The sequence below is a fragment of the Sceloporus occidentalis genome, unplaced genomic scaffold, assembly GCF_023333645.1.
Source record: "Sceloporus occidentalis isolate IW3139 unplaced genomic scaffold, rSceOcc1.0.p SCAF_35, whole genome shotgun sequence".
NCBI lineage: Eukaryota > Metazoa > Chordata > Lepidosauria > Squamata > Phrynosomatidae > Sceloporus > Sceloporus occidentalis.
The window spans coordinates 4,074,569-4,095,215 of record NW_028317015.1 but is presented as its reverse complement, the minus strand read 5'-3'; the positions used below and the strand labels follow the sequence as shown (position 1 = coordinate 4,095,215).

At 41.2% G+C, this 20,647-nt stretch overlaps 2 protein-coding genes across 2 annotated transcripts; one reads left to right on the top strand and one right to left on the bottom strand.

Moving 5' to 3' along the window:
- Positions 1 to 2,978: 2,978 nt before the first annotated feature.
- LOC149297994 (ferredoxin-fold anticodon-binding domain-containing protein 1-like) lies at positions 2,979 to 9,164 on the bottom strand. The gene is made up of 6 exons (XM_089487856.1): positions 9,161 to 9,164; positions 7,539 to 7,724; positions 6,942 to 7,098; positions 6,391 to 6,594; positions 4,796 to 4,945; positions 2,979 to 4,161 (listed from the first exon to the last, which is right to left on the bottom strand). Exons 1-6 carry the CDS (start codon positions 9,162 to 9,164, stop codon positions 2,979 to 2,981), a joined length of 1,884 nt encoding a protein of 627 aa, XP_089343982.1.
- Positions 9,165 to 11,982: 2,818 nt separating this feature from the next.
- Positions 11,983 to 15,185, top strand: LOC149297993 (cilia- and flagella-associated protein 68-like). The gene is made up of 3 exons (XM_089487854.1): positions 11,983 to 12,207; positions 13,613 to 13,682; positions 14,980 to 15,185. The coding sequence occupies exons 1-3, from the start codon at positions 11,983 to 11,985 to the stop codon at positions 15,183 to 15,185; spliced, it is 501 nt and encodes a 166-aa protein (XP_089343980.1).
- Positions 15,186 to 20,647: the final 5,462 nt, after the last annotated feature.

Genomic DNA, 20,647 nt, shown 5'->3' with positions numbered 1-20,647 from the left:
ATCCTGAATTTGTAGTCGCAAAACTTTCAAGGCCCAGAAATCAGTGAGAGGAAGAGTAAAGGTTTTGTGTCATTTTACTTTATTTTAATCTGCATATTTTATTAAAGGCCATATTTTTTGTCACAGTGAAAAATGAGTGCGGCCCGCGCACGTATACAATTCTGATGAAGTGGCCCACTGCAGAAAAAACTTGGACACCCCTGGATTTTGCCCTTTGTACATGCGCCCCTTTTTCTTTGACTTTTTTACAGATATGATTCAATATGTAAATTGAATTTGTTGAAAAAAAATTGTTGGGTAAAAATCATGTTTTTTTGGGGGGGGGGTGAGGGGGTGGGGGGGGCCCTTAACAGATTCTCGCACCCGGGCCCTGAGGCGTCTAGTTACGCCCCTGGATCTTTGCCTTAGGGGGTTTTATCTATACCTTTCATTCTGAGTTTTTCTGTGAATTCCAATTAATCTATTCCTGCAAAGCTGGGTTTTTGTGTTATTCTGTTGATCTTTATCTGCTATGCTATGTTTCCATACATTAGTTATGTATACTTGCAAATACAGGGGTTATACCTGGAGTGCTGTTTCCATGTGTTGTTTATTTGATCTATACCCTCAGTGCTGAGTTTACATGTGAATTCCAGTTGATCTACACATGCAATGCTGGGTTTGTGTGTTATGTTGATCTGTACATGCAATGCTATGTTTCCATACATTATTTATGTATACCTGCAAATACAGTGTTTTTATGTTTTATTCAATTGATCTATACATGCATGTGCTATTTACATGTGTTATTTATTTGATCTATACCTGAACTACAGGGAGTAAGTAAAAGAGGGGTGTGGTTTAGTAAATGAGGGGACAAAGGGACTCTGGGGATGATTACGGGGCGAGGACCTCTCAATGTCACGGTGCTGTCAGAAGGAAGGAAGACTGCGTAGACTCTCACAGTCGTCCCCTGATCTGCAGTCAGTGTGGGCAATTTTTTGGGGGGTGTTGTAGAGGAGGAATTAATTGCATGACAGGGAGCGTGGGGCAGGGCCCAAGGAAGTGCTTGGGTAGGGTCCAATTATTTCACTATAAAATATATTGGCAACAGGGTCTAATATTTATATATATATATATATCTATATATAGATATATATATATCTATATATAGATATATATATATCTATATCTATATATAGATATATATCTATATATAGATATATATCTATATATAGATATATATCTATATATAGATATATATCTATATATAGATATAGATATATATCTATATATAGATATAGATATAGATATAGATATATATCTATATATAGATATAGATATATATCTATATATAGATATAGATATATATCTATATATAGATATAGATATATATCTATATATAGATATAGATATATATCTATATATAGATATAGATATATATCTATATATAGATATAGATCTATATCTATATATAGATATAGATCTATATCTATATATAGATATAGATCTATATCTATATATAGATATATATCTATATCTATATATAGATATATATCTATATCTATATATAGATATATATCTATATCTAGATATAGATATATATCTATATCTAGATATAGATATATATCTATATATAGATATAGATATATATCTATATATAGATATAGATATATATCTATATATAGATATAGATATATATCTATATATAGATATAGATATAGATATATATCTATATATAGATATATATCTATATATAGATATATATCTATATATAGATATAGATATATATCTATATATAGATATAGATATATATCTATATATATAGATATAGATATATATCTATATATATAGATATAGATATATATCTATATATATAGATATAGATATATATCTATATATAGATATAGATATATATCTATATATAGATATAGATATATATCTATATATAGATATAGATATATATCTATATATAGATATATATATATCTATATATAGATATATAGATAAATATATATATAGATATATAGATATATATATATATATCTATTGGCAGCAGGATCTAATATTTATATATATTGGATATATTGGCAGCAAGGGCTATTTATATATATATATTGGCAGCAGGGTCTAATATTAACATATATTGACAGCAGGGTCTAATATTTATATTCATATTGGCAGCAGGGGCTGTAGTCCCCTGATACATAAGTGTATATGTAGCGTTTTATAATTGCCCCCCACACACTTTGGTCTCTGTCCCCCCATGTGCCCCCCCCAAATATGAAAGCTAGTGACGCCACAGGGTATAAGGTATTTCTGGGGGCAGAGTGGCATATAAGGGGGCAGAGTGGCATATCTGGGGGGGCAAAGTGGCATTTAAATAAAAAAAATGCATTTATTCAATCACAGTTTTTATTAAACATAGAAACATAGTTTATTGAATTAATATTTACTAATAAAACTTTTTTCCTATGGAGGAATTCCTGAATTAATATTCAAATATTGTTTTTTTTCAGGACAAGATACCATTAATTTAATCATATCATCTAATTTACTATTAAAGAATTATAGAATATGTTGAAAAAATTAACCAAAAACACAGCTTCTGACTTTTATTTGAAAAATACTTTACAGAAGTGAAAGAAAAAATAGCCAGACTGGTTCGAGATGACAGAAAGGCAACAGTAACTCATATAACCATTCCTTGAAGCAGATGGGCTACAGCAGCAGAAGACCACACCGGGTGCTACACCTGCCAGCTAGGAACCGGAAACTGAGGCTCCAATTTTCACAGGACCACCAAAACCGGACAATGGAAGACTGGAAGACTTGATGTTTGAACAACATAGACATGCCTAAATGCATTGGGTTGCTGCCATGTTATTGGCTGATTAACTATTTGTGTTAACAACCAATTATACAGGTGTACCTGATAAAGTGACCATTTTTCCTTGTTAACAGGAGCAAGGTTTTGCTGTCATGCACACAGCAGTTTACTATCTAAGAGTGACACTTAGACACCGTTGCAGCTCTTCCCTTAATAGCAGTTGCATTGCTGATGCTGCCTCATACGAAAGAGCCCTATCACAAGACTGATAGATAACCCGATAACACAGGCTGGTCTTTCTGGCTGGGGAGTTCTCAAATCGATCCTGTAGCTGAATGCGAACAACAGTCCCCTTGGAGACTCTTTGGACAATAGTGTGAAACTCTATATCATCAAACACTGAGCCTTCACCGACCCAGAAGCTGACATCATGGACATAGTATGGCGGATACAAAGATAAGGTTTGAAAGGGTTTTAGCTGGTGATGCTTGTACTGTTGCATGAATCGAGCATCTGCTGTCCAGAGCAGTCGCCAATCAGGGACATCTAAAAGAAGCAAGGTTATTAGGTCTATATTAATTGTCACCAGTAGAAGACCAAAGTTGTTACTTAGCTGCCCTGGTAAAACTGAAATTATACGTCCTACAACTTGATCTCCATTACAAGCAGGTGCTGACATATTAATTGTATAATGTGCACCAGTAAGCTTCTGGTGAGCAGTTAAAGGGTTCACATTTGTACAGGATTCTAATTCATTCTTAACAAAACAAATAGATTCACTGGATGTAAAAGTCACTAGAGACATTATAGCCTTTTCAACAGCATCAATCAGCAGTTGATGATTGGTTGTGGCATCGTTACTCTGAAAGCCCAACATGATAAGAGTCTCACGGTAAACTGGCATAATCCACGGTGATATTAAACACTTCCTAAAAACAGGCCCACTTAAAACATACAGAGAATTGGATGAAATATGATTTTTCTTAATTATACAGTCAATACAGTGTGTCAGTGATGGCCTCAAGTAACTGATTCTAAAGTTCTGATCTGTGTTTTCATCACATGTTGCATGGACATCCATCACATAAGTGTTTTTATCACAAGAAGCCTTCTTTTCCTGAAGATCATGAAAGTCCCTTGATGGTATTTCATTCTTGTCAGTAGTCCGGATATAATACAAACTGGCTTGAGACTCTAATTGCCAAGGACAAGCAGAAGAAACACAAGTCTCACGTACAAGAGGGAATGTGTCTTTGAAATGATTTAGGATCATGGATTGGCCAAGGAAGGCCACAAGTTTATCATTGAGTAGGTTGGTGGGATGACATGGATCTCTTCTCAGTAAATCTCCACTACATAAATGAAAGAAGCGACATTGTTATATAATGTTAGGAACAACCTCTTAATGAGATGTAATTATAAATCTAAAAATATATGCCATATACAACAGACAGATTATTATTGAAGTTGTCAAAAGTTATCAGCTGGACACACTAAATGTTCCTTGTATTTTCCAAAAGTATGATTTGATGGATCATAATGATTCTGGCAAGATCCTGCTTAGCTAGACAATGACTGATGGGGGATGTTTCAAGACAATATTTTACATAAACATGCTTATGTAGAAGCTATTTTGGCAATTCCATGGGCAATAGGGAGTTAGCAGAAGAGCTTGCAAGAGCGTTGGAGTTTCAAATGCCTCATTTCACAACAGTGGCAACTTTCTTGAGCAGGAAGGGCTGAACTCACCTAGACCTGTATAATGCATAAGAAAATTCTGAACACTCATTGATTTAACATACATTATAAAAAGCCAGCCAGTGAGCCAGGCAGCTCCTGCAGCAAATACACACCAGTGGTGGACCTTTATAATGCATAGTGAAGTCAAGTTTACTTTAGTGAACAAACCGCAAACATATAGTGAGATCACACAAATGGAACATACACGCATTAGTACCTAACTAGACAGCCATCATTAGCACTTACATTTTATCACACCATTCTGGGGTCTGGTGAGAAGGTGGCGTTTCCATTAACATACTGATTATGTCCAGCGGAATCATGTTCTCCACTGGCAAACCTCTGGTGAAGATATGATTCAATGAGCCATCCACAAGAAATGATTTTTCTTGGCTTCTGTGGCAAAGAGAAACGGGCACAAACAATTATATAAAACATCCATGTGTTCAGTGACCACAAGATATGTTTAACTTTTTAGGCAAAGCAGAGGCCCATGAGCTGCTGCTGAATAATATCAAATGTATATACGTGGAACCTTCACGCAAAGAGCAAGGAGCTAAACATTATTGTGGACTGTTAAGAAAAGCATGTACCGTATACAACCTTCATGGTGCATGATTAGTAGATGCTATTGCAACAGATTACCGGCATCTTAAACAGGCAAAGAAAAAAGAAAACCTTATGACATGAGTTAAGGGACACTCAAACCATCAAACGCACTTTATTGCACATGAAAGCTGAGTATGCCCTACAGGCATGCCTCAGGTCCTTGGTTTGAAAGAATTGTGTTCACTTGAATAAACTATTTACAATATACCGTATTTGCCCGATTATAAGACAAGGTTTTTTCCAGAGCAAATGCTCTGAAAAATATCCCTCGTCTTATAATTGGGGTCGTCTTATAATCAGACCTCAAATAGGTCAGACTATGAGACTAAGATCCAGATCCCCCACAGCGATGCAGGGGACCTGGATCTTCCTCCTGTGTTATGCCGCCCCCCAACTTACTGGTGCTTCTGAATCCCCGGTGCTAAGTCCGGGCAGCGTGTAGAGCGAGGACAGCGGACTAAGCACCGGGGACTCAGATGCAGGGGACCTGGATCCTCCTGTGTTATTCCCCCCAATTTACCGGTGCCTCTGAGTCCCTGGTGCTTAGTCCGGGCAGCGTGTAGAGCTCTACGCGATTCGCCCGGACTAAGTGTAGTTGTAATTTCTGGAGGCAGAGTGCTCTTTTAACCCCCTTAATGCCACTCTGCCTCCAGAAATGCCTTTTAACCCTCTATGCGCCACTCTGCCTCCTGAAATGCCTTATACCCCCATATATGCCACTCTGCCCCATTATATGCCTTTTAACCCCCTAAATGCCAGAGTGGCATATAGAGGTATAAGGCAATTCTGGAGTGGCACATAGGGGGGTCAAAAGGCATATCATGGGGCACAGTGGCATATAGAGGGTATAAGGCATTTCTGGGGCAGAGTGGCAAGCCTGGGGGCAGGTTGAAAAAAGGAAATAAAAACAAAATATTTTTCTCAATCGTAGCTTTTATTAACAAACAATTGTTCACATAGTTTACATGAATTAATATTTACTGGTAAAACTTTTTTCCTATAGGGTCGTCTTATATTCAGGCTTTTTTTCATAAATTAATATTCAGATTTTTGGGGGTCTTATAGTCAGGGTCGTCTTATAATCGAGCAAATATGGTAAATACATTATGCTGGCAGTTATATATCACGAGGTCCCATAACTTGGATAGTAGCAATTCTTAATCCCTGAATGGAATGATTTCTGGCAATACATTTAAAATACAGAGACACATGGAGATCCACCATCAACTTACCTGTACCCTGTGGACTGATACCCACTGTATACATCACTGGCAAAGGGAACAACTGCACTCAGAACAAACCCCGCTCTGGCTGCCATGGATACCACTTGCCAGCTGTTATGCCATTCTCTCATTGGACGGTCAGCAGGAGTCCCACCCTGTCCTTTACATAAGGCCACATGGATGTCCCCTTTCTGGGTTAAAACATCTGCACAGCTGCAAAAGAATAGGTATCACTGTCAATGATCACTAATTCTTGCCTTTAAAACAAAAATGCCGTGGTTCCTAGATTTTTATATCTTGTCCCATTTTACAGTGACACATCTTTCTTGCTCCTGGACCTGCCAATCTGGCTGCTTGCATTAATTCCATATGTGGACTGCTCCATCATCACTTTGTGTAATGTTCACACTTTTGTTCTTTTGACCCATCTTACCCAGCATGCATGAAGAGCGTTTGGGGATACCAATGGGACGTTGCCTTTTGGACCATTTCCCATCAACAATTCTACACCTTGTGAAAAAAAAGATTTAAAATGAACTGGTTGCCAGTTAATACTTAACCTTTGAAAAAAATTTGCAAGCAGCTCTCTGTTCTTCTTCACACCAGCCTTCCTTCCACAGTGAGGGAAGATGAAAATAATTCTATCATAAGGTGCATTGGAAGACAAATCATGATCTTTAAGTCTTGTTGCATCCACTCCAAAGTAGATTATAGCTCCTGAAGAGAAGAAACTCAAGATTATATTATTTATACCGCTGAGTGAATCATGGCATTGGCTAATCAAACCAATAAGCCAAGTTCCAAATTTCTGTAAAAAGCCTTAAGAAATGGTTTCACTAAGGACAGCTTGGAGAGTAAATGTCACGCTGAGGCAGAACATTCAAACTTACATAACAGATCATCATTACACGTCTAGCAAATGCATGCATGATTGCCAATATCCTACTTTATTTTAGTGTGAGACGTTGTTTAATAAAAGGTACATCGAGCTGTGCGTCAGAGTTTAACTCCCTAATGGAATTCTATGAATCCTAGTTCAAAATCTTACAGTGCAACGAAAGAAAACAGTAGGAACATCACGAGACTGAGAACTTACATTGAACTACGTCTAGATAGTAATTTAACCAATCCGCTGCAAATCGTTCCTCCGCTTTTACCTTTGTCTCGAAGTGTCTGTACATTCTGGCAGGCAAAGGGCTTTTCGCATATTGTATCTTCAGCATCATAACAGGTGGCAGTAATACGATATTTGTCTTGGCTGGTATTGCAAAGGGCAAGGGAGAAGGAGAAATTTCCTTCACCCACCAACAAGACATTAAGACGTTCCTCTGTGTTATTTTGATCTAAAAGAGAAATCCAGTTAGAACAAAAGGGGGGACTACGCAATTCTTTTGTTTTGACATTCTTTTATAGTTCCTCGGCGTACACATGGCTGCCGGTAGCTATACAACAATTTTTCACTATACGCCATGCTCATTTCAAACAAAGCCATAAGGCACACCAACATCTCTTTTTAGTTTAAGAATTTAAACAAAGTGTTAGTCACTGGTTTATAGGGCTGCAACAACTAATCGATAAAATTGATAATGAAAATCATTGCCAACGAATTTCATTATTGACTAGTTGAATCAATTTTTTTGATAGATTATAAAATGAGGGTATTTTCCACAGCAAATGCTCTGAATAATACCCCTCATTTTATAATCTGTTTCATTCAGTGTGACTCGCAGTAGTTACTACTTACAGTCCCTCCGATGATTGGCCCAGCCCCTTTTTTCTCCCAGTCCCTCCCTGCAGCCACACTGATGATTGGCCCCGCCCATTTCCGTATAGCGTCCACACTGCTCAGCAACTCATCTGAGTATAAAATTAATATTTGGGATGCTGAAAGATAGGGGAGGTGGGGGTTAATTTAGGATCAGTCATGGTTAATGGGGAGTTTAGGGTTAATTTAGGGCGAGTCGTGGTTAATGGGGTGTTTAGGGTTAATTTAGGGGCAGTTATGGTAAATGGGTCATTAGGGTAAATTTAGAGGCAGTTATGGTTGATGGGGTGTTTAGGGTTAATTTAGGGGCAGTTATGGTTAATAGGGCCTTTAGGTTTAACCCCTTGACTGCTAACGACGGCATGGTGACATAATTGGAAAAGGGTTTTCTAATGACAAATTAACCTTTTAAACGTATGAATTAGCGAACACAACGTGCTATTGGAACACAGTGATAAAGAGCCTCCGTACGCCTATAAAGATCTTCCATTAGAAATCAGCAGTTTACAGCTGCAACAGTTATGTACAACATTAACACCATCTGGACAAAATATGCTTTTGGTTTTTTTTCCCCACAAAACCATGGAAATTTCTGACATATACCGTTATATATATATATATATATATATAAGGGGTACCTTGTAAAAATAGTGACAAACATACAAGCTGTGTACACATAGCTAGGAAATGTTCTTGCCTTTGGCTGCCCAATCGCGATTAGCAGTTAAATAATAATGGAGCAGATCCAGTAACCGAGAACCAGAAGCATAGACTTTCCTATTATGTTAAAGTGCCAGAGACAAATCTTTGTATCCCGTCTATGATTCTGGAAGCCAGACCCCTTATGAGTACTTATATGCAAGAAGGGCTCAACCAGCCTCTATTTACCCAACATAGGGGATTCAGTTTGGCCTTTGGTCCCAAGAGACCACTTTCATAACGCGACAAGCCGACAACCAAAGGTTTAATCCCTACAAAGAAGACTGTATGCATCACACAGATTAAGGGGCTCACCCATGGCGACGCACACTCGAGATCCGTCCCAGGAAGTTGTTGTCTTCAGTCGCTTGCTTTTACATCCCCTCTCTGTCAGCGATCTCTGTTACGACTTCTACACAGGCCGCGCACGATCCTGACAGACCCGAAAATACTTTACAAAAGGCATCAGCACATACACCGGCCAACACGCGTTTGTCTCCCAGAGCGCACGTTGATGACGTCGTGGTTGCCAAGTAACGTATCAACAAGTTTAGGTTACAGGTCAGGGTACTAGTGGCCCGCACATTGGTGAGTCTCGAATGCTAAATATATACCGTATTGGCTCGGATATAGGCCGCCCCCTAAAAGTTTGGTGCTTTTTTAAAGAAAAAGTTTTTTTCTTTAAAAAAGCACCAAAAAAAACATGCTGCCACTTTGTCCCCCCCCGAGATATGCTGTCACTGTCCTCCCTCCCCCCGAGATATGCTGCCACTGCCCCCCCCCCGAGATATGCTTTCACTGTCCTCCCTCCCCCCGAGATATGCTGCCACTGTCCGCCCCCCCCCCCCCGAGATATGCTGCCACTGTCCGTCCGTCCCCCGAGATATGCTGCCACTGTCCGTCCCCCCCCCGAGATATGCTGCCACTGTCCGTCCCCCCCCCCGAGATATGCTGCCACTGTCCGTCCCCCCCCCAGATATGCTGCCACTGTCCGTCCCCCCCCCCGAGATATGCTGCCACTGTCCGTCCCCCCCCCGAGATATGCTGCCACTGTCCGTCCCCCCCCGAGATATGCTGCCACTGTCCGTCCCCCCCCCGAGATATGCTGCCACTGTCCGCCCCCCCCCGAGATATGCTGCCACTGTCCCCCCCCCGAGATATGCTGCCACTGTTCCCCCCCCGAGATATGCTGCCACTGTCCGCCCCCCCCCGAGATATGCTGCCACTGTCCGCCCCCCCCCCGAGATATGCTGCCACTGTCCGTCCCCCCCCGAGATATGCTGTCACTGTCCTCCCTCCCCCCGAGATATGCTGCCACTGTCCGTCCCCCCCCCGAGATATGCTGCCACTGTCCGTCCCCCCCCCCCCGAGATATGCTGCCACTGTCCGTCCCCCCCCCCCCCCCGAGATATGCTGCCACTGTCCGTCCCCCCCCCCCCCGAGATATGCTGCCACTGTCCGTCCCCCCCCCCCCGAGATATGCTGCCACTGTCCGTCCCCCCCCCCCGAGATATGCTGCCACTGTCCGTCCCCCCCCCCCCCGAGATATGCTGCCACTGTCCGTCCCCCCCCCCCCCCCGAGATATGCTGCCACTGTCCGTCCCCCCCCCCCCGAGATATGCTGCCACTGTCCGTCCCCCCCCCCCCGAGATATGCTGCCACTGTCCGTCCTCCCCCCCCCCCCGAGATATGCTGCCACTGTCCGTCCCCCCCCCCCCCGAGATATGCTGCCACTGTCCGTCCCCCCCCCCCCCCCCGAGATATGCTGCCACTGTCCGTCCCCCCCCCCCCCGCGATATGCTGCCACTGTCCGTCCCCCCCCCCCCGAGATATGCTGCCACTGTCCGTCCCCCCCCCCCGCGATATGCTGCCACTGTCCGTCCCCCCCCCCCCCCCCGAGATATGCTGCCACTGTCCGTCCCACCCCCCCCCCCGAGATATGCTGCCACTGTCCGTCCCACCCCCCCCCCCCCGAGATATGCTGCCACTGTCCGTCCCCCCCCCGAGATATGCTGCCACTGTCCGTCCCCCCCCCCCCGAGATATGCTGCCACTGTCCGTCCCCCCCCCCCCGAGATATGCTGCCACTGTCCTCCTCTGCCCCCCCGACTGACTTACCGGAGCAGACTCCCGGGTGTCTTGCGAGGCCGGCGGCGGACATCTACGCAATACGCGTATACAACTTCCGGTGCCGGACGTGCCGGCACCGGAAGTTGTATACGCGTATTGCGTAGATGTCCGCCGCCGGCCCCGCAAGACACCCGGGAGTCTGCTCCGGTAAGTCAGGCCGGGGGCCAGAGGTAAAACGCATCGTGCGGTTAGACAACCTCCCGTGCCGGCAGGGGAGGCTGTCTGAGCGTATCGGGGAGTAGGATGCAGGTTCCCTGCACCGCTGCGGGGGATCTGTATCCTAGCCCCGCTGCCTGCCCGGCGTCCGGGACTACATGTCCCGGGCGTCGGGCGCTAGACCCCGAATATAGGCCGCACCCCCACTTTAAAGACTTAAAGTGGGGGGGGAAAAGTGCGGCCTATATTCGAGCCAATACGGTAATATATATCTATATCTATATATCTAAACGAGAGTTTGTAAGTTTGTTTTTCGAAATACTATTAAAACAGGCAATTTTGATTTTTCAATGATAAACATGTTTGTCAATATAGTTTATTTGGATACTATTTGCAAGTAAAGCTGTTTTTTTATCCAAATTGAAGCACCTGAGAATGCAGCCTCTGCAGATCTCTATATGCATCTCAATTAACCTGTAACAAAAAAATAGACCACATGTTTAGCATGTTATTAAGACAAAAATGTACAATTTAAATATTTGCAATGTCTCACAATGTGAATCTGCTTTGTTTTTAGTATTGAGTTTCTAAATGTGAATTGTATCGTTTGAATAGATGTTGCACGGGGCTCGGAAAGTGCGAGGAGTTATCAGTAACTGACAACATGAAGACTAGACTTAAACAGATATAGTTGCATACGATATCTGTAAGCGACATAATACAGGAAAACTAGGAGAAAACCCACTAAGGATTCCCGTAAAGCATTCAAGGCCCTAAACAGATGATCTAATATTTTTATATTATAAACCCTTGTGCACTGTATTTAAGTTTAAATTTGTCTGTTTCAGCGGAATGTCTGAGCGCCTATATTCCAGACCTTGTTACGGATCTCTCTTACATGCAGATGGACATGGAGAGGTGTGGATGGATCATGGGCCATTGTCTAAGTTCAAGCAGTATGGCTGGCGATGTACAACTAAAGAGGATTCTTACTCCAATAAGACCCTCATGGGTAACTGGAATGAGGAACGGAATGACCTACGTAAACTGAAAGAGAGGAAGCCCATGCCCTCACAGGTACTTGGGAGCCAAGAACTAGAGAATATGCATTACTGTGGTAGGGCTACAGTTTTATAATAGAGAGGTGGCATTAGGTAGGGTTGCTCAAGCTTTCTTATACTTTCTCTCTCCCTCCTCCTCCTCTCTCCTCCTCATCCTTGTCTCTTTTTTCCAAGTCTCCACTTCATCTCTTCTCCCCTCTCTTCTCCCCTCTCTTCTCCCCTCTCTTCTCCCCTCTCTTCTCCCCTCTCTTCTCCCCTCTCTTCTCCCCTCTCTTCTCCCCTTTCTTTTCCCCTCTCTCTTCCACATCCTTGTCTCTTTTTTTTCCAATCTCCACTTCCTCTCTTGCCTCTTCCTGTTCTGCCGTCTTCTTTTTTCCTCAGGTTCTTGCTGGTGTCAGCTTTGTTGACCAGGCCTCCTAGAGTGCTTACTCAAAAGGCCGTTATGCAGAAGCTCTCTGGAAGGCCTGGTCAACGAAACTGATATTGGGGAAGAAGATGAAAAAAGAAAACAAAAGATAACGTAGAAGCAGAGCTATGGAAAAGGAGAAGAGGACACGGAGGGGGTTGGGAGACATTGAGGGTGAGAGTATGAGAAAGTGTGAGTTAGAGTGAGTGAAAAAGTCTGTTTTTGTGGCTTCTCCCTCGCCAACCCATAACTATGTCCAGTATTTTTTTGAGGAAAAGGTGGCAACCCTAGCTTAAGATGAACCACGATACACATAAAAATGTGTTTACCCAAACTGCTTTGGTAAATGGTGTGTTCTTTGTCCTTTGGTTTGTGTGACTGGGGCCAACTAACCCCAAAAAGTAATTGGAATTGGCTAAAAACTCCTTTAAGAGGTTTATTAAATAACTGGGCATGATAGGTCTATGTTAAAGTGGATTTGTCAGTGTCCCCAAATCTAAGAATCTCTGTATTGGTGGTGTTATTATGATTATTATTATTTATTGTTTTATATAGCGCCATCAAATTCCGTAGCGCTGTGCAATGGGTAGACAGGACATAAGTAGTATGTAACATAACAAATTGACTTACAGAGACAACAGGTGATGAGGGCTCTGCTCAAACAAGCTTACAATCTAGAGTTCATCTTTTTATCAGAATTACTGTTATGTGTTTATACGACTGAAGGAATGGGTAACCTTATAAAGGCGGCCTCTTCTATAGGTAAGCGCGATGTGGATGGAGTAGATGGAATAGATTTCAGAACAGTAATTAATATCCTATTTCCACCTTTTGTCTCTTCTCTGAGGTAAAATGAATGGAAGCCTAGGTGCAATGCTCTGAATTGATTATTCCCATTCCATCCACTACCATAAGTTTTTTTTGTTTTTTTCTTTTATTAGATATAATATCACAAAATGTTTGGCAAGTTTTCAGGAATTTGAGGTACTGATAAAACCTCATTTTTTTATTTTAGTTTGCTCACTATTACCAAACCTCCCACTCCGTTGATTACCCCAAAAGAGACTTGTCTTCCAGGCGACAGGGTAAGTAAAATTTTTGTCTCTTACTGTTCAAATTTTCTTCGGGAAAAATGTCCCTTTACTCCATTGAAGCTTTGACTCTGAGGCCTTGTAAGAAATCCATATTTGAAAGGGGGCTACCTATAATAATGCCTGGACAGGCACTGGTATGTGCAGAAGTAATTTACAAATGCAAAACGTACTTACATTGGTAAAATACTAATTTTTGGTCTTTAGCGGCCTTCATAAGAGCCATAGAACCTCAATTCTATATGTGACCTAACGTGATTTCTCTGCTTATGGAGGACTGTTAATGCCCCGGTGCAGTTCAGCAGGTCATTGCTGAGAGGCACAGGATTTAGGTGGTAGAGTCATGGCCCCCATCATGCCAACACCATTGTTTATGGATAATTGGCTCCTTCATAAATATCAGTCTTGGTAATGCAGAGTTTGACAAATCCAGAGAGCGAGGTAGCAGTGGCTCCTTGATTTTTAGATTAGGCTCCTATTTTTTGTTCTATTTTATATCAACTCCTAAAAAAAATCAAGCCGTTTCCTTGACTTTTTTGGCCAGTTCCTAGTGTCACAAATTCATGCCCTAGGTTAAACCTCTGTATTGCATATTTTGGGGACGTAAAGCTGAACTGTTGGACTTTTTAGAATTTTTTACATTTCTCGTAGGGAATAAATCTTTAGTGTAAAAAGTAACAGAATAGAGATGGTGAATTACAATATTTGGTCAGTAGATGGCATTCATAGAGTTTATGTAGCGTTTTCCAATAGTTACTAGTGTGATTCAAGTACCTCCAAATACCCACAAGTACTCCTAAAGTACTGTTCCCTACCAAATATTAATTACCCAAACCATATTTTGAAGCGTCTCTTGGTCCCATAAGGCACTAGTTGTGTTTGTGCCACAACACTGATACAAGTGGTGTAGATGCCAACGGGGTTAAATTCCTTATCACAATTAGCGTTGCAGGACAGAACACATTGCTTTCCCCTGAATACACTTAGGATCGTATATATGCTGTAAAGTTTTAGAAAATGCCTACGTTCTTCCACACTTAGTCTAAACATTGATCAAGCTCCTGGATAATGGAAAATTCGGGAAAATGACTAGCAAAAAAAATACTTTAAGGCAGTACTAGTTTAAAGTTGGAATAAGAGATTTTTGCAGACGCGTAAGTGAACTGGTGTTATATTTTAAAATGCTACTTGTTTTTTGTTTTTTTTAATTGTCCAACTGTATAGAGAAAGCTGTGTCCTACTAACAATCAGGAAAACATACTTTAAATTATAATGTTTACATTTTTTGCAGTTTTCAAACAAGAACCTCATGCTTTTCCGGGACATCAGCCAGAACTGGATATCTCCCCAGACAAACGTCTTCAGAGTTCATGCTATATGACTGATTATAAAAATCCTTGGCTGCTACCCCCAAAATCCTTTGCAGTGAAGACAACAAAAGCTCCTATTTGTACCCTGAGCCTTAAAATTAATATAATATTAGGAGCTCCCCTGTAAGGATTGCCTGGTATTTATGACCTTCCAGTGTTTATAACATTTTAGTAAATAATTTTATTGGAAAGCCTATTAAGTGTAAGTATACATTATCAGTGGGGCACTTTGCTGTGGCCTTATACAGTTGCTTCTGAAGTAAAGAGTATTGCTAAAACAAACCACATGCTACTGGCTGATAGTCCCAACTATGTAGGTTTTCATATTAACAGACTTTATGAACACCTGTATGAGGAAATCTCAACATAATTTTTCCAAATAAAAATTGGATATGAACATTAATAGTATATCTTTTTTATTAATTTGTAGGCATTTATTTAGATTATGAAACCTCTTGGTAACCCATTGCTAGCACCGTATAGCATTCTAATCTAGAAGATAAATATGTTTCTGGGTTGACAAACCAGCAAAACTATTCACTGAGGGCAGTGCCCCCAGATTCCCCCTCCATGGCTACTGTAGCGCTTTGCCCAGAGTCTGTGTGCCAAACCCAGAGTGTCTCCAGGCGTGAACATCATACACTTGCTTGCCTTGGTCCTCCATAGTGTAAATGGGCCAATTTAGGTGATCAATGATCTACTTTGTAAACATGCCATTACGCAACAGCATACAATCTGCCACCCGGCATTCTGGCAGAGGGACTGCCGCCCCCCTTGACCTTGGCCAGAATGCATAACTGGCTATTTCTGCTAAGGGTGCATATGTTACATTTGTTAATATGCTTAAATTATATGCTAAGTAAATGCTGCCCCAGTAATATCAACAGCTTTATTTTATATGTAAATTCATTAGATAATTTCCGACTTGCAAAATGAGTTTCTAGATCTGATGAGGTGAGAATAGAGAATATGAATCTGGCCCGGAAAGAGATTTACAAACAACATAATGCTATTGGAGGGGTTTGGCAATTTGGATTGAAAGTGATTCATTTTTTTACATACTTTTACTCTGCTCATGTTACCAATGTGCACAATGTGTACCAATGGGCTTTCCTATGTTCTGCTGGGATATTTATCTTTATGAATTAGATAACAAACACGCATTACATTTATGAACACATACTGTAGTTGTGTCAAAACCATGTATGTATAGTGTTTGTAACAAGACTAAGTTTGTATGTTACCATGTCATTATGTGTTCTTTTTGCCTGATTATGTATTTTTAGAATGTGTTGGTTAATTCACAGAGAATATTTTCTTTGTTCCAAATTATTCTAAATGCATGTGGTATTTTTCAATCCAAATTAGATTTATGCATTCGGATACGTATGAATTTTAACAACATTTCCCAATTTCCTTAATAAAAACAAACCAGGGAGCTCTGAATTTTGTTTGCATTTCATTGCTTTTTCATTCTCTCTCACACTCATTCTCTTTCACGCTCTCACTCGCTTTCAGTGTCTTCCTACTGTCTCCGGCGTCCTCTTCCAAGTCCCTGTCTCCTTTTCTGCAGTGCCACTTTTTCGTCTTTCTTCATCTGCTTTTCAGCGGTATCAGCTCCGTTGACCGGTTCTTGTGGAGAGCTACCTCAAAAGGGCAGAGCCACCGCCTTCTCCCCCAGATTGGAGGAATGGGGGAGAATTTGTCTCTATGATGTGGGGAGAAAGAGAGAGGTGCAGAAACACCTCAAATCCGTCTACAATATTCTTGTTTCTTGGTGTATTTCTGCAAAAGGACAGAGGCACAGCGCACCCCACAGGGACAAACTCCCCAAGTTGTGGGGCAGTTGGCATGAACACAGTGACTAGATTAATTACTAGGGCATGGCACATTTTCACTCCTCTGCTTCAGCCCAGCCTTCACTCTATCTAATTAGTTATTACTTTTTAGGTTGGCTCTTTGTTAACCAATTTCTTGTCTCCCTTCTGTTCTAATCTAATATTCCATGTCCTTTCCTATTTATTACATTACCCCTCGTATCTTAGCTGTTGTGTTGTTTTGTGTACCAACTCGAATTATGATCTTGATATTAGTCTCCTCTCCGTGAATCCATGATTTTCCGTAAGCTGTCTGTTCCTTGGATGCTAGAGCATTGAACTTGGTTGCTTGAACCTTCCAGGATATTTGCCGAAGAGAAAATGAATTAGCAATGGTGGCCAAAACTGTCAGACGTACTTCTGGTTTTAACGACAAGATTCATGTTTTGAGGGTGTTAATTTGCTTTAGAACTGGTCTTATCTCTCTGCAAATTTTCACATTTTTCAGTTTAACTTCCATTTAGGGGCCCCAACATCAAAGAAGTTAGGATAAGTCCATTCCGTTAGAATGTTCCAAGTATGCAAGTGCACTTACTGTATAGGTCTAAATATAGTTGATGCTCAACTAAGGTGTATTGGAACACTGGAAATTTACAGTAGCTTTGATTTATTTCCAAATAGCCCCGGACAGTTATTATTTAAGCTAATATGTTAATTAAAGGTAACTTCACTGCTGCATACAACACATGGGAAAATGCATTATACTTGAATACATTATAATACAAATACCTAATAAAAGCAAATTGCGTAACAGGAGAAAGTGTTCTGAATAAATTTCAAGCTTGGTGAATATGTAATTATATAATGAATACAATATGGGCATTATCTGTGTTTTCTAGTAAGTAAACACTTTTAGTTCTCCGCACAAGCATTAGTCAACATTAATTATGGGAAATTCATGTTATAGCATTTATATGTAATGAATCAACTTGAGAACCACAAAATCTTGGGAGAAATCTGCCTAAAAAAGCTAAATGCACTAAATCTGTTCCCATCCATATATACAACCAGATCACCTAGAACAAGAGTGTACCCTATCCTTCCATTTTTTGGGGAGATATAACCCATCTCACGTTCATTCCGTTTTGTAATCAGTTAGTCTGACTTTTAGCGGTGATCGAACTGCAAAAAAAGTTATTCATTTCAAATTTCTTGATTAAAAACCACTGTGCGTTGTTCTTTTTCCTAGCATGACCTGAATTGATCTAAATATGCAGCTGGCAGTACTATAAGAGTAAAATGCCAAGTATTTCAGCTTGAATTGTGCAACTGAAGCTTTAGAGATTCAAATCTAAACAAACAAGAATGTTGAGATAGAATACGTTGCCAAGGTCCACTGTGGGGTTTTGGCGATGCATTCGGAACCAAACAAATATATGTTCCAGAACATTTTCTAAAGCTTTCAATTATATATATATATATATCTGCTAAGTGTTAGAGTCTATCTTTAAAACATATATCTGCACTCAGTACCTGATTTAATACTTGTCATATGAAAGAATCACCAATCTTGCAAAGACGGAGAGATGTATAGCCAAAACCCAGTGTAAAATGTGAGTACAGTGAACAATAAAGATAAAGTAAATATAAGGCCAACTAGGACCAGGGTGGAAGGTTTGGGAGGGTTTTCTTCAGATTTTTCAACTTGGTAGCCCCAGGTTTCCACTGATCTGAGCTACTGAGCTCAACCCAAATCAGACTCCTCTAAGAAAACCTCACGTAAACATGGACATGCTTCTGGCGGGCATTTAGGGAGCTGAACGGGACACAAACCACAAAATTATTAGTCGCTAGGGCATCAATACATTCCTCATGACACAGAGGTCATCACAACTAACATAATCTACTTATGATCAAATGAAAAAATACTTTAAATTTCCGTGGTGTCCACCTTGCAAATGGGTTCCCCCTGGTTGCCCCCTCCACACCCTGTATGGTCCTGTATGGTCCTCCATGGCATAAATAGGACGGCTGCCCCCCTCTTGTTTTTGCGGCCTGCCGCCTAGGCCAGAAAATGCCGCTGTCTCTGTCTGCTAAGAGGACATGTTACATTTGTTGTCTTAATATACCTCTGTTTGCTTGTAATTAAAGAATATTCTAAGAGTAAATGCTGCCCTTTTTTCTAAAGTAATATTAACAAGGTGTGGTCTTATGATGTTCCATTTTATGAAAACCACTGCACTACTTACATATTGTATCTCATTATAATTTTCATATGTAATTTCATTAGAGGATCTCCAATTTGCATCATTAGTTTCTGGATCTGATGAGGTGAGAATAGAGAATATGAATCTGGTCCAGAAAAAAACACTGAAACAGACAGAAGAAAGAACTGCTCGTTTCTGCAACATGTTCAGACCTTTCTGTGTTGCACAACTTGTAATGTTCCACAGCAGTGTCACGTGGGTCTTTAGAATCTTACCACATATATGATCTTGGATGGACATCAGCTGTTTCTCATTGCGAGACACATTAGCCAAAGTTTTAATTGTGATAAAAAAATCCAATAAGTTCTACTACAGAAACGATAGGCATTGGGGCCCAAATCATAGCACCACACGGCTGTAACTGTTTAAGGCTTGCATAGATGCCCAGGTGTGATGTTACAGGGAACTTGAGCATTTACAGATTAGTTGAATCAGTAGTTTGTGCATTCAATATGGTACCAAATTAGCAAGGATTTATGAGGTTAGCATACGTTCCAAGTGTCATGGTTTTTATAGGACAATCACAATGTTCAGACACTGGTCCCACATAGCTGCCCCACTGTCCCACTTCTGCATGCAAGTTGTGGCCAGGGCTGGTGCAACAATTTTTGTAACCTCATTTTGCCATTCCTTTGGCTCCTGTATACCCCCTTGAGGGCAGAGCCATTGAGCTCATCATACGCATGACCCCCTCTGTGTTGATGGAGCCTACATTGCAACCATAAATTACAGGCTGCACGTCCCAAAGGCCAGCCCTGTAACCCATATTGCACATATAGGCTTGCCCGGTGCCCAGATTGCACACTATATTTTATTACTATTTCTCCTCTTTCTCATCTCTACTGAGATCCTGTGGTAGGAGCGTAAGGCCTCAGTCTCGATGCTCCATTGCGGTGTACACAGCTTCCCTGCTGTGCAATGCATGCCTCCATTTATCTCGGGGGTTAGCCAATGTCCGCTCAACTGACGGTCATATGCGGAGATGGCAGATTCACAAGGGAGCAATGAGACAGAGGTCTGAACAGGCCCTGTGCTCCTTTTATTTAGGGCAAGTTAGAGAGAGAGCCATGATCTCTCCAAATGGCCCCACTCCACCGGCAGATCTACATGGAGGTGCCTTATCTTCAGAGGACTGGACTACTCATTTAGTCCACTATAGGCCCCCCACGCTGGACTGTGCTCTAGGCGGGCACCTTCCTTGCCTATAGGTAGCGCCACCCCTGGTCGTGAGATGCTCTGATCTCTGCAAACATGCGTTGTTTGCCAGCTCTCTAGCACCCTCAGTATAATGAATAAATGTTGTTATCTAAACAGTGGTTGACTTTGGAATCAGTGGGATTCAGGGGACCACTGATAGCCTTTGGACAACAGTGTCAGATATAGAAAATAGTCCTTAATGGACTTGTGCATTAATTTTCGTACAATACGAATCAACGATAACGAGGGCAGATCCCAATGAAACTGCTGAAAGCGAACTGCAAGCATTCAGAAAACTCTTCATGACT